Raw genomic sequence first — 13586 nt, forward strand, 5'->3', positions numbered from 1 at the left:
GCAAATAATAATAATAATAAAACCGAGGGAGAAATTGCCCTGCCTACCAGCTAAACTTGTCATGGTCGATACATATAATTTGCCACAAGACACCTTCGATTTGCCATGGGCAAATCCTGAACGTTCGGGACTTATCAGCGTCCTTTAGTTTTGTGCATAGTCGATTTTCTTATCCGCTTGATTTGGAGCGCCAATCTCGAGGCGTGTTTTCTTGTGCCTTCTGGGGATGGGTTTTTTCCGAGTTTACAACAACAAAAAATGGCCGGTTTGTTGGGTTGGGTTGGGGAAGGGGTGGTTCGGACCCTGAGCTTACGTTAGAATAATCGAATTCAAAATCCATTATATTTTGAAGCAGAACAACCGAATTCAAAATCCATCAAAAAAATTCAGCCGAATTTGTTTTCTCCAAAGAAAAATCAAAAATCTATTTTTCCGGTCATTACCGAATATAAATCCGAATAGAGAAAAAAAATTGGTGCTTACTGATCTAGGAGCATATGATTTCCCCCGATGCAATGCACGGGCATATTTCCTAGTCATCTAAAAAGAAAAACAATTATCACGTGACACATGTACATAGAGCATTGACGAAAGATGGTGGTGGCAGGGCGGCGCATGTGCACCTAGGGCATTGCTGAGAGAGAGAGAGAGAGAAGAATGGGTGAGGTGTTGGAGGAGGATGGTCCACGGGTTGGTTCACCGATGATCCTACTTGTGTGCGATGAGCTTGTTTTTTTTGAGAATGTGATGAGCTCGTTTTTGACACAAGTTGATTTAGTCGCTTCCAGCCCTATTTTTTTGAAACTATGATGATTTTTATAGCAAATTCGGAAATTATACACCCTAATGCAGAAAAATCAAAAGTATCACCCTGTCGGCTTCATGTTGTCTGAAGAGAGACTTTTCAGCCAACCGTTGGCCAAAAAGGACTTTTCGGCCAACAGTTGACCAAAGAGTCCCTCTTCGGCCAACACCTGCTCTACTGTTTTAGAAAATTCATATCAATTAGGATTTTTAGTATTTTAATTTGATTCTTTTTGCATTAGATTAGAAATTTTATGAAGTTTCTGTAGATATCAAGTTTGACTAGATTTGAAAGTTTGAATTTGAATTTTAATGAATTTTCTCAAATCACTAGATTGCCTATAATTTGAGCTAGGAGTATTTTTTCAGATGATTCTTTTTGCTACTGGTTCTTTGTGACTTTGTTTATCAGTAGTAATTAATTGTTGAATTTTATAATTATTTAAAATTATGTTTTTATGAAAACAGTACTGTTTTAGTGTTTTATAGGTTTTATGCCATTTCTTTTAATTTTAATTGCTTTAATTTTTTTTGTTTAGTTTTTTGACATATTCTTTTTGTTTCTGTTTAGTTATCAGTAGCTATTTTATTTGTAGTAATTGTTTGTATTTTATTTCTTTTATCCTACTAGAAAACTTGTTTTGAGCTTCATAGGAGTTTATATTTAAAAGTTCCTTATAAATCCTGTACAACCATTGTCGTTTTATACATGAAAAAAAATACATTTCCGCAATCTTTTTCCCTCCATTTTCTTTCCCGCCATCTTCTTTGCCACCATTTTCTCCCGCCATTTTCTTTCCCGCCATTCTCTCTCGCCACAATAAGGAGTGCTGCATCGACGGAGGATGACTATGATGCCTTCATGTGGAGTGTGAAACACTGTGTGAGAGAAGTCATAGGTGTGAAACACTCTCCGATGATGATGACGTAGCTGCAAACACTTATGACTTCTCTCAGATAGTGTTTCACACTCTACCAGCAGCACCGACGCAGGAGACACAGACCGTGTCAGACGATGTTATCTACGGTCGTGGACAACATGAGGCTCGTTTTATAAGTTGAGAAGTGAAGATGGCGAGAAAGAAGATGACGAGAAACAAGATGACGGGAGAGAATGGCGGAAAAGAAAATAGCGGGAAAGAAAATGGCGAGAGAGAATGGCAGGAAATAAAATGGCCGGAGAGAATGGCGGCAAATAAAATGACGGGAAAGAAAATGGCAGGAAAAAATGGCGGCAAAGAAAATAGCGGGAGAAAATGGAGGGAAAGAACGACGGGAAAGAAAATGGAGGATAAAAGAAATAAAATACAAATAAAATACTACAAATAAAATATCTACTAATAACTTAACAGAAACTAAAAGAATATGTCAAAAAATAAAGAAAACAATTTAAAGCATTAAAATTAAAAGAAATAGCACAAAACATATAAAACACTAAAACAGAACTGTTTTTGTGAAAACCTAATTTTAAATAATCCTAAAATTCACCAATTAATTACTACTAATAAACAAAGTCACAAAGAACCAGTAGCAAAAAGAACCATCTAAAAAGAATACTCCTAGCTCAAATTATAGGCAATCTAGTGATTTGAGCAAATTCATAAAAATTCAAATTCAAACTTTCAAATCTAGTCAAACTTGATATCTACAGAAACTTCGTAAAATTTCTAATCTAATGCAAAAAGAATCAAATTAAAATACTAAAAATCCTAATTGATATGAATTTTCTAAAACAGTAGAGCCGGTGTTGGCCGAAGAGGGACTCTTTGGCCAACTGTTGGCCGAAAAGTCCCTCTTCTTCGGCCAATGATAGGCCGAAAAGTCCCTCTTCGGCCAACAGGAGGCCGACAGGGTGATACTTTTGATTTTTCCGCATTAGGGTGTATAGTTTCCGAATTTGTTATAAAAATCATCATAGTTTCAAAAAAAATCAAGAATGGTGAATCGGGGAGGAGAGCCGTCGCTTGTGGTCGTTGATTACGGCCGTGGCGCAGGGCTGATGTCGCGCGAGAGAGAAGTCTAGGAGGATCGAGCGAGGGATTCTCACTCTCTCCAGGCTCACATTGGCAGGGCCCAATGAGATCATGTTATAGCATTAGCAGCCAATACTCTTAGTCGCCCCCACGCGGGATTGCAAGTTCATCCAACGGCCAATATTTGCTCAAAAAAATCTGACAGCCATCAATATTTGGCTCAACTGCGGATGTCTGAGAGGGCTTCTAAGATACAGATGCAAATGTAGGTATCCAAATAGATATTTCATGATCGTGTCAATGGCCAAACATGTTGATAAAGGATTGACCAACTACTTATTGATAGGTACATACATAGATGAGCCGATAATGGTCTACGATCTATAACTTGTGAACAAGCAGGCCAATGAGTTCACCGGCGATGCCGCATTTCCCCCTCATATTGCGATTCGGTTCGGCCATGGGGGATCTATTTTGGCCCGCTTTAACGCGTTATCACACACATCACCCGCGGCCTAAGCACCTAACACGAGCTTTGACGCGTTTCATTTTTTCCAACATCGAAGGTTGGTTTGGCAGTGCTGAGGTCATCTACAACATCAGTATAGGCTCCGAGGCAGTTGAACATCATGCCCCACATCTTTCCCTCGCTATGCCTGGTTCCGTCTCTGATCATCGTGTAGTAGAAGTTGGTGGCATCAGTGGCTATCTCCAGCGCGAGGCTGGCGAGGTCGTGCACCATGGAGGCTTTGTTGGCTCTCCCTTCATCGAGCCTGAGCACGTCGGTGCACAACGTGGCATTCGGGTCTTCTTGCATGTGCGATAGATGAAGGCAGCATCGCCGTGGGCTCTGGTTAGCCCATTGGACACAAGGGCGAGCACGGCAAGAACCATAAATACGGATGTTGTTGCAGCGCCCGCTATTGCAGTTTGCACTTCGAACCTAGCTAGGCGTTGTTGCGCTGGTGCAGTATATGGCGACTCTTTCTTCTATATATAAGACGTTGCGCAGTAGAAAATCCTTATGTTATTATCCATCTTAATCATTATGTATTTATCCTTGTTGCTACATGATATTAATAGTAAATCAAATGAATAATAGTACTCCCCCCATTCGAATTAATTGTTGAATAATAGAAAGATCCAAATCTGACGTTGTGGGGTCCTACATTTATTTGTTGATTTGACAAATACTTCGTACATTTATCACTATTCTACAACTAGTAGCACTCATGGGATCCTTCATTTATTTAGTTGATTTGCTAAACACTCTGTACATTTATCACTATGCTATACCTAGTTAGATCCCTTATTTATTTATTTGATACTCTACGAGCAAATATGCCCGTGTGTTGCAATAGGAGAAAAAAATCACCACTCATACACACACTCGACGACTTTAACAAATCCGTTGAAAACTTTCATGGAAGCCATACAAGAAACAACATGATAAGTGGTATTGTAAAGGTGGGCTGATTTTTAAAGTGTACTAAAATTGTGTCCAATTTATTAGACAATAGAAATATCTACCTAGTTGTTGGTATCAATTCATGCCATTGCTGATGTTCCTCGATGATGCGCAACAAATAGTGCATTAGGCTAAAAGTAGCAAATACATTTTAGTACTCAACGATAGCATGTGCATAAGTGCATTATTTTTTTCTTGCGGATATATGTGTTTGTAGAAAAGTATTAATTGAGGGTACAACATAAACATATTTTTAGAAATGAGTAACATACAAAATAATATCATATTTAGAATGTACACATTTTTCTGAGCGATTTCCATTTATAATATGCTAAATTTGGTGTTACGGCTTGAAAATATTAATCTTTTAAAAAGTATTTGAATCTGACGAAAAATAGAAAGGTTAAAAGAATAGCTGGGCCAAAATTGCAAGACTGTGCAGCTTAGGAATCAAACCCAGGTCTCCCTGCAAGAAGAGTTCGGTCGGTTCTAGCGAGTGGGCTGCATGTGCGTCTTTTATTTTTGAGGGGGTACCTTTATATGAAGAAAGAAGTATAGTTTTCACCCCCAAATCCATCTCAATGTATCCATAACCCCCCAAAGTCAATTTTGGTATGATTTTAACCCTGAAAATGTCAAAACCGTTTTAATCAAACCCTGACTGGTTTAGTGTCACATCAGAAGCGGTTTTGCAAGGTGGATTGTGATTTGGAACAAATGTGTTGGTGACGTGGCAGTTGGTCGAGCGGTTAAGTTCTAGTGTTCCCTTGTTCGCCTTGTTCCCCTGTTCGCCCGAAGCAGAAGCACCCCAGCCACCGTCGTCGCCGCCGCCGCCGCCACACCCCCACCACCTTCTCCGTTAACGACCGCCATCGACCGCCGCCGTCGACTGCCGCCATCAATCGCTGGCCCCTGGCCGTCGATTTCGCATGGAATAAAGAAAGTGTGCGGCTGCCCATCAAGTTGTTAGGGCTACGCCGCCGTCGACGGCGGCGACTCCATATCCATTGGATTGAAGCTACGGCCCTAGGTATGTTCGTCCGCCAAGCTGTTCTTCCTGCTTCGTGGCAACATGTGTGGTTGTTCCTGATGTCGTTCGTATATATGAAAAAAGGCTCTATTTTGTGGATGATCTCCAGATGTTTTGGAAGAAAGTAGGTTCTTTTATATAGATTCATTGATGATTGGGTTGAAATAACTGAGTATAGCAATTTTGACTGCATTTTGGCTAGGCGATAGTGGTAACTCTGATTTATACAGAATTTTAACTCTGTATTAACTTTGCATTTGACCGAACAAATGTTAACTTTGTATTTAACTGAATATTTGCACTTTGTTAGTTACTTGCACGTCGAATCTGCATTTAACTTTGTATTTGAGAGGAAAGATGGTCTAAATTTTTGGAATCTGTCAGTTATTTGGACTATAATTTGACTGAATAGTTGGATTATACAGCTAACTAGAAATTTCTTTGAATTTGCAGCTTCTTTGGATCCTCCCGATCCACTTGATTACATGTATGTGAGATTCCATTACTTCGGCTATTTTGTGAGGAAGGATGGGCATGTTGATTACCCAGGAGAGACACAAGCAGAGATGTTTATTCCAAGAGACATGCTAAGTTATGCAGAATTGTGTTTATGTGCTGAAGATTTGCATCAAGTAGAAAGAGGTCACTGCAAAGGAAACTATACCTACAAGCTGCACTGGTTAGTTCCAGGGGAAAACCTGTCAAATGGACTTCTTTTCAGCTAGGTATGGTTTTCCGAGGGAGAACTCAAATGAAGAAAGCACTGATAAACTATGGTATCAAAACACATAGGCAGATGAAATCAACAAGGTGAGGGCACATTGTACTTGGCCTGGATGCAAGTGGATGATATATGGATCTAAAACATCTAGAAACAAATGGATGCAAGCTTCCACATTTATAGATGACCACAACTGCATTCCTCGAAGAGACAATAAACTGGTTACCTCTACTGTCATTGCAAAGAGATATGGTAGGCTAATAAAATCAAATCCAAGTTGGAAGTTGGAGGAAATAAAGAAAACGATGCTCATTGAAATATTCGCAGATGTGACCATTGCACAATGCAAAAGGGCTAAGAGGACGGTCCTTTCAAAGTTACTGGATTCCTCGAAAGGGGAATATTCCAAGGTGTTTGACTATCAACTAGAGCTACTAAGGTCAAACCCAGGAAGCACCGTTGCGGTGAAATTGGACCAAGATGAGAAGGACGACACTCATGTGTTCCAAAGATTTTACATCTGCTTTGATGCAAGCAAAAAGGGGTTTCTTGCTGGTTGTAGACAAGTCATAGGTCTTGATAGATGCTTTTTTAAGGGTGCATGTTATGGTCAGCTGCTTTGTGCTCTGGATAGAGATGCAAATAATCAAATGTACCCCATAGCATGGGCCATTCTGGAGAAGGAGACTTACCCGTCATGGTTTTGGTTCCTTGCAAAGCTCAATAAAGATTTGAAGATCAAGAATGAGGGTGATGGCTGGGTGTTTATGTCAGATCAACAGAAGGGCCTGATTGGTGCTATAGAGGATATTTTCTCTAAGTCAGAGCATAGGATGTGTGCAAGGCACATATATACAAACAGGAAAAAAAAGCACCCAGATCATGATCTACAGAAGAGGTTTTGGAGGTGTGCTAAGTCTTCGAACAGATCTATATTCAACTATAATAGAGCAAGACTTGCACAGTTTACTGTTGAAGGTGCAAAGGACATGATGAATACTGCTCCAGAGCATTGGTGTAGGGCATACATGAAGCTAGGCTCCAACTACGACTCAGTGGATAATAACATGTGTGAGTCCTTTAATAGGACTTTCCGGGCTAACTAGAGAAAAGGCCCCCGCGTTGCCTAGGTTAGGCGGCACGGGCGGCAGCCCCCCACCGCGCCGCCACCAGCCACCCTCCTCCGGCTACTCCCCTCGCCGCCGCCGGAAGCCACCACCGAGCGAAGCTCGCATTGTGGAGGCGGCGGCGGGGCCTCCCCCATTGCGCGGTCTCCTCGCGCGGCGCCCCGCGGCTGGTGGCCTGCGTCGTGTTGGTCCGTCGGTGCCTCTCCCGGCGTCCTGGCGGCCGGCGGCGCACCTCCCGGAGGCGGATCCGGTGCCTCCGCTCCCTCCCACGCCTCCTGGTGGTCGTCCTGGCGGTGCTCCTCCCCGCGACCCCTCCTGGTGGCGGATCTGGCATCGCCTCCGCGGGTCCTCCTTGCCGTCGTCGCCGGCGCTGCCCGGTGCGGCGCGTCCTCCTCCTCCCACCCTCCCCTGCGCTCCACCTCGCCCGGCCACCCATCCCCGTGGCCCTGGCTGTCCGGCGTCCTCCCGGCGGCAGGACCTCGTCCCGGCCAGGCCTCCTCTCGGACTGGCCGTGGTGGTGCTGTGGGCCCTCGTGCATCCGGCTGTCCGGCGTCCTCCCGGCAGCCGAGCCACATTCTGGCCATGCCTCTTCTCGTGTTGGCTGCGGTGGGCTGATGGCGGCCGATTTGGCCCTCCCCTGGCTCGACCTGGTCCACGGTGGTTGTCGGTGGTGGTGGAGCGTCCGGCAGCGCCCTTCGTCACCTCCCTCGGTGCTGGGTGTGTGGCTCTTCTTGCGGCAGTTGTGGTCTTGGCCTATCATGGTTTCCACTTCTTCGATTCCTGATCCGCTGCTTTTGGGATTGCGCGGACTTTGGCCGGGGCGAAAGCCCTGATCGGCTCGCCGATGCTGGCGGCGTCGACACCTGCGGGTGCCGTTTCCTTCTTGAAGGCGCCGCCATGGCCTTATCTCCATGCCCCTACTCGAGTATCAGGGGAAACCCTAGATCTAGTTCCCTAGATCGGACGGCGGCGGCGGCTCGTCGCTGTACCCTTCATGAAGGCGTCGTCTTGCTGCTCGTGTTACGCTCGGTGTTGGATTCGAAGATTGTGGACGCTTTGCTGGTTCGGGTTGCTCCTTGTGGCGTGGGCATCCGGGGTGCAATGTACGGCCTCGACCGCGCTCTCTCCATGACTTCTCCTCCTAGTCCGGCCTGGTCCTGCACCCCACTTGCCGATCCTCTAGGCGCATAGGTGGGAGGTACGTTGATTCGGTCCGGCCTGGAGTTGTGGTTGTGCGATGATGGTGCTCGGCGTCGGTCGCGACGCGGTCTAGATGCCTTGTATCTCGTCTCTTTGCCTTTTGGCTGGGGTCGAGCTAGGAGAGCTTTGTGCTGTGTGTATCTCTCTTTGTTTTTCCCACACCTTGTGTGGTGCTTTTTCTTATTTTCTCATGTATGCCTCTGTTTGTTCTCTCCTACCTATCAATGAATGATACGCAAGCTTTGCGTATTCGCGAAAAAAAGTCCTTTAATAATTGGATCTTGGAAGCAAGGTATCTCCCATGCATCTCTATGCTAGAGTGGATCAGACAGAAGAACATGGTGAGGATACAAGAAAATAGAACTAAAGCTGAGAAATTGGAAGGGGCCATTTGTCCCAATGTATTCAAAAAACTGAAACAGAACATCAAGAGATCAGGAAATTGTGATGTCCTCTGGAATGGCAAAGAGGGGTTTGAGGTACTTGAACATGAGAAGTTCAAATTCACTGTGAACTTGGATGCATGGACATGCTCATGCAGATACTGGCAACTTTCTGGCATGCCATGTTGTCACGCAATAAGTGCTATCTACAAAACTGGCAGGAAAATAGATGATTACATTGCCAAGTGCTACTCTATTGAAGTGTACAACAAAATATATTCCCATTGTTTGGAACCCTTGGAGGGGGAAGAAAGTTGGCCAAGATCAGATCGAGTAAAGCCTGCACCTCCAGGGTACATTAGCTTGCCAGGCAGGCCAAAGACAGAGAGACGAAGAGAGGAGGGAGAAGCACCAAAGGGGAATAAGATGAGGAAGATAGGAGGGACAATAACATGCAGTTCATGCCATAGGACAGGTCACAACATGAAATCTTGCACAAACAATGGAGCAGGCAAGCACCAGGGAAATTCACATATTGTGAGAGATGCTGCAAGGAAAAGAAAACAAGACAAAGATGCAATGGAGGCAGAAAATGCGAAGAAAGCAAAGGTACGATTTAATACTAGAGTAAAGTGACTGACTATTATTGTTCACAATTAAATTGAGGCAAAGTGACTTTTTAAACATTTTGTAGGGGAAGTGGATTTTTCCTAACTAGTTGCCCCCGCAACCTGTATCCTGGCCCTCCATCTAAGGTCCTGTCCAATCAACCTTCTCCATCACATTGTCAGCCATGCAATGCATTCCCTTGGCCCACATGCATGCTGCGGCTACTCCTACTCCATTGCATGTCGCCTCTTCAAACAAAATTGCAAGATAAACAAATATGTCACTATTAATTTGAAATAAATTGTGCAAATTTAAATTCGTTAATGTATTTGAATTTCTCACACTCAGCTCTACAAAACAAGTCCAATATCAATATATTGCAAAAGAGTTCCATAAACTTTTCATTAAAGTTAGGCCAAGCTATCTATAAGTTCTTTGGTTCAAGATACATTTTCTAGCAAAGTTCTTTCATATTTCTAACAAAGTGCCGACCCACTATTTAGAAAGTTCTTCAGCCCCTTATTCTGTTTATTTAGCACTTTACAATAAAAATTAAAAGTTCTTCACTGTTTAAAGCAAAGTTTCAAAAAAATATGTTTCAAATGTATCCAAGACTATACTTGTTCTAAAGAGCTTAGCGTCATGAGTTCAAATATGTAAAAATATTCGAAAACAAATTTTCGGTTTTAAAGATACGTACCATCTAAATTGTCAAAAGAAAATGAAAAGTGATGGAGTAAGAGGAGAGAGGAAAGATAATATAGGCCATGCATGTGTCAGAACTTGCGTAGGAAGAGAGAGAAAAGCCCATGCACATGCAATGGCTCGCATCCCCATGGACCAGCAACGACACTGATTCACGTTGCACGCTCAACTAGTTAGGATTCGCCTTATTCGTTTTGTAGGCAGCAGTTGAGGCTGCAAATGCAAAGAAGGAAAAGGGGGTTGCACAGTCAAGTTCTCAACCACATGTTCAAATTCATGAAAATTTAACAAGTTCTCAGCCAAGCAGGCAGGGCAAGTCACAAGCAGGAGTTCCTGATGTCCCAGCCAAGCAGGCAGGGAAAAATGTTAAGAAATCAATGGTATATTTTTTGTAACTATTTTCTTATTGTTTTACCATGAGTTCCTGATTTCTATAACATAATATCTTATATTTCACAATCTTCACATAGCAGGGCAAGTCAAAAGCTGGAGCAAGCCAAGCAGGCAGGGCGAAACACTCAAGCATGCATAGGAAATCCACAAATGTTGGTGGTTCACAGCCAGCAATCAGCCAGAGGAAATCCACACAGGGGGGAACAAGCGGCAGCTCACAACCTAATGTTCCCAAGCATTGTGTGTTCAACTTGGCAGCATACAAGAAGGCCTTAAAGAGCAAGAAAGGACCATCCATTTGAAATTTCCTGCTTTTTTTCTGTTGCTGTCAGGTACTCTGAATTGTGCTCATGTACTCTAAATTAGTTTATGTGAAGAGCCAATGTCCAGATGTTTATTTCAACAAGATAGGAACATGTATGATCTTTTTGGAACTATTTATCTACTCTGAATTATGGTGTATTGTGAAGTACATGATCTATGATCTTTTCGAACATCTACCTCTCCGTTGTTATTTACTGTCACTGAAAATGCACAAGATCATCTATCAATCCGTTGTTATTTACTGTCACTCAAAATGCACAAGATGTGTTGCTTGCTGTACATATATAAGAAAGGAAGCTAGTACTGAACATGCACTGTCACTTCTTTGAACTATCACTTAAATAGATACTATTAAATTTTCTTTCAGATCATCTATAGTCAGATTGCAAAAGATTGTACTGTGTAAGCCAGTACTGAAGATAGCATATTCTCCTTCAGTTGGTCTACAGTCGCATAGCAAAAAAATTCTACTTTGTAAGCCAGTACTGAACAAAATGAAATTGCTTACAAACACCCAGTACTGGACAAAATGAAGTTGCTTACAAACAAGAAGTAACATACAAAATTTTGAACTCCACAAACATTTCTAAATTATTCAATTTTCTGAACAACATACAAACATGTCTGAACATACCGGCACATCTTTCTCAACATACTGCCACATCTCTCTAAATCTTTCATAAGATCATGCCACATTACAGTACCAATTCATTTCATAACAAAAAAAGAAGAAAGCAACCACCAAATAGATTACAAGATGCTATCACATCTTTCTAAATCTTTCCAATTTCCTATGCATTTCTTCTTCTACTTCTGCTGCGTTCTTGAACTGCATCTCATGCACAAAAGACCTCATGCCCATCTCCACATCTACAGCCTTGTCCATGAGAGCTTCAACTTAGACTCAAGATTCTGCCAACTGTTTCTTCTCTGTTTTCAGCTGATACACAATATCATGCAAGTCACCGACCAGCGAATTCAGAAATGGAGTATTTGGATCGTCATGCCACTCAAAGAACCTGCAGTCCACACCCTGACATTGCATTGAACTCAGCAAACAATGGAAAGACCTCCCAGCAAAATCAGCAAGAACACACCTTCGATTTCCGCAATTGTAGCACATGCGCGCTGGGTTCTTCACACTCCAGGAAATCCATCGGGGGGCTTCCACTCTGCAGCCGCGCAAGTTTTGGGGCTCGTAATGCAGCGGACCCTGCCGATATGGCACCGGCGATTGCGCCGCCGCCGCCGTATCAGCGGAATATGACGTGCGGCCGGCAGAGGAGCTCGCTGAGAAGCTTGCGGATGAGGTCATGGAGTGGAGCCGATTCAAGAGCACGACCGTGATTGGGATTTAGGGTTCGAACGAGATGGCAGAGAACTTGGGGAATTTTTGTCCGTGGCTGCTCGTTACAGCAAGAGCAGTGTATGCAGTGACACGCCAGCGCCAAGTAATCAACAAGTAAACGAAAACCACCTTGCAAAACCGCTTCTGATGTGACACTAAACCAGTCAGGGTTTGATTAAAACGGTTTTGACATTTTCAGGGTTAAAATCATACCAGAATTGACTTTGGGGGGTTATGGATACATTGAGATGGATTTGGGGGTGAAAACTATACTTCTTTCTTATATGAATGATACGCAACGGTCCGTGACTCTAAAAAAAGAATCATTTTTCTACTTACGGGTGGTATTGCTGGGTAATATTTTGCAACTTTAGAGGCAATTTTCATGACGTACCGCGAGAAGCAATATCTCCTTTATTATTAGAGATATAGATATAGATATAAATTACACAGTATAGAAAAAGAATAAATGTAGCACAATTAAGGCATCCTGTCCTGCGTGGCGTCTTATATAGAGAAGAAAGCGTCGCCATGTATACTGTACCAACACAACAGCAACGCCTAGCTAAGTGCAAAGCACAAACAGCAATGGCGAGCACGGCAACAACTGTAGCAATGGCTCTCGTCGTGCTCGCAGCCGTGTCCTCTGACGTCCTTCCCGTCGCTGACGCCGACGCCGGCCTCATCTCCAGGACGTGCAAGAAGACCAAGACCCCCGCGATCTGCGTGGCCATGCTGCGCGCCGACCGAAGGACCGACGGCGCCATGAACCTGTACGGCCTCGCCAGCAACGCGCTGCTGATCGCCATCGACACTGTCTACAACAACACTAGGGTAATCGTCGACTTGCTGTTCGAGGGCAAAGAGGGCACGCCGGAGGAGGAAGCGCTGGCCGTTTGCAAGCAAGCCTATCTCGAAGCCGACAACGACCTTGAGCTCCAAGCGCGCCTTGCCCTCGACTTTTTGGACTATGCCGGCGCGTCCAAGGTCATCTTGCTCGCCAAGGACGCCGGTGATATGTGTGAGGACGCGTTCAAGGCGATCAAGAAGAAGTCCCCCCTGGCCGACTTGGATCGCCAGATGACAGAGCGCTGTGCTGTCACCGCCGACCTCATGGATCTGCTTGCCTCCAAGCGATCGGAATAATTCTTGGCTCGTTTTTCTATGCATGTTGCTGTCAATAAATAAACGGTTGTGTCTGGACTCTGGACATGTTATGGTGATAAACTGATAATGCAGCGAAACACCTCTTCCCTCAAGTTCTTCTTTTTCTTTTTGCGAGAAGATCTACTCCTGTCTTGGGCTATGAGCAATTGGCTAAGTTTAGCCTTCATGATAAGGCAGCGCCCACATGACAGACAACCCAGTTAAGAGCGGTAGTAGCTAGCAGCACGCATCACAGCAACGATGACTATCCCATTTCTGACCGCACCTCCCTCTCGGCGTCCACTCCCCGGGCACCACTCGGCAGATAAACCTGGTGTATTTAGGGTATTTCTAA

General features: G+C 43.9%; 1 protein-coding gene across 1 annotated transcript; it reads left to right on the forward strand.

Moving 5' to 3' along the window:
* The first annotated feature begins 12633 nt into the window (after nucleotides 1-12633).
* On the forward strand, nucleotides 12634-13288 carry LOC125547461. The gene has a single exon (XM_048711324.1). The coding sequence runs from the start codon at nucleotides 12674-12676 to the stop codon at nucleotides 13229-13231; it is 558 nt and encodes a 185-aa protein (XP_048567281.1). The 5' UTR covers nucleotides 12634-12673; the 3' UTR covers nucleotides 13232-13288.
* Nucleotides 13289-13586: the final 298 nt, after the last annotated feature.

This window comes from Triticum urartu, chromosome 3 (genome assembly GCF_003073215.2).
Source record: "Triticum urartu cultivar G1812 chromosome 3, Tu2.1, whole genome shotgun sequence".
Taxonomy (NCBI): Eukaryota; Viridiplantae; Streptophyta; class Magnoliopsida; order Poales; family Poaceae; genus Triticum; species Triticum urartu.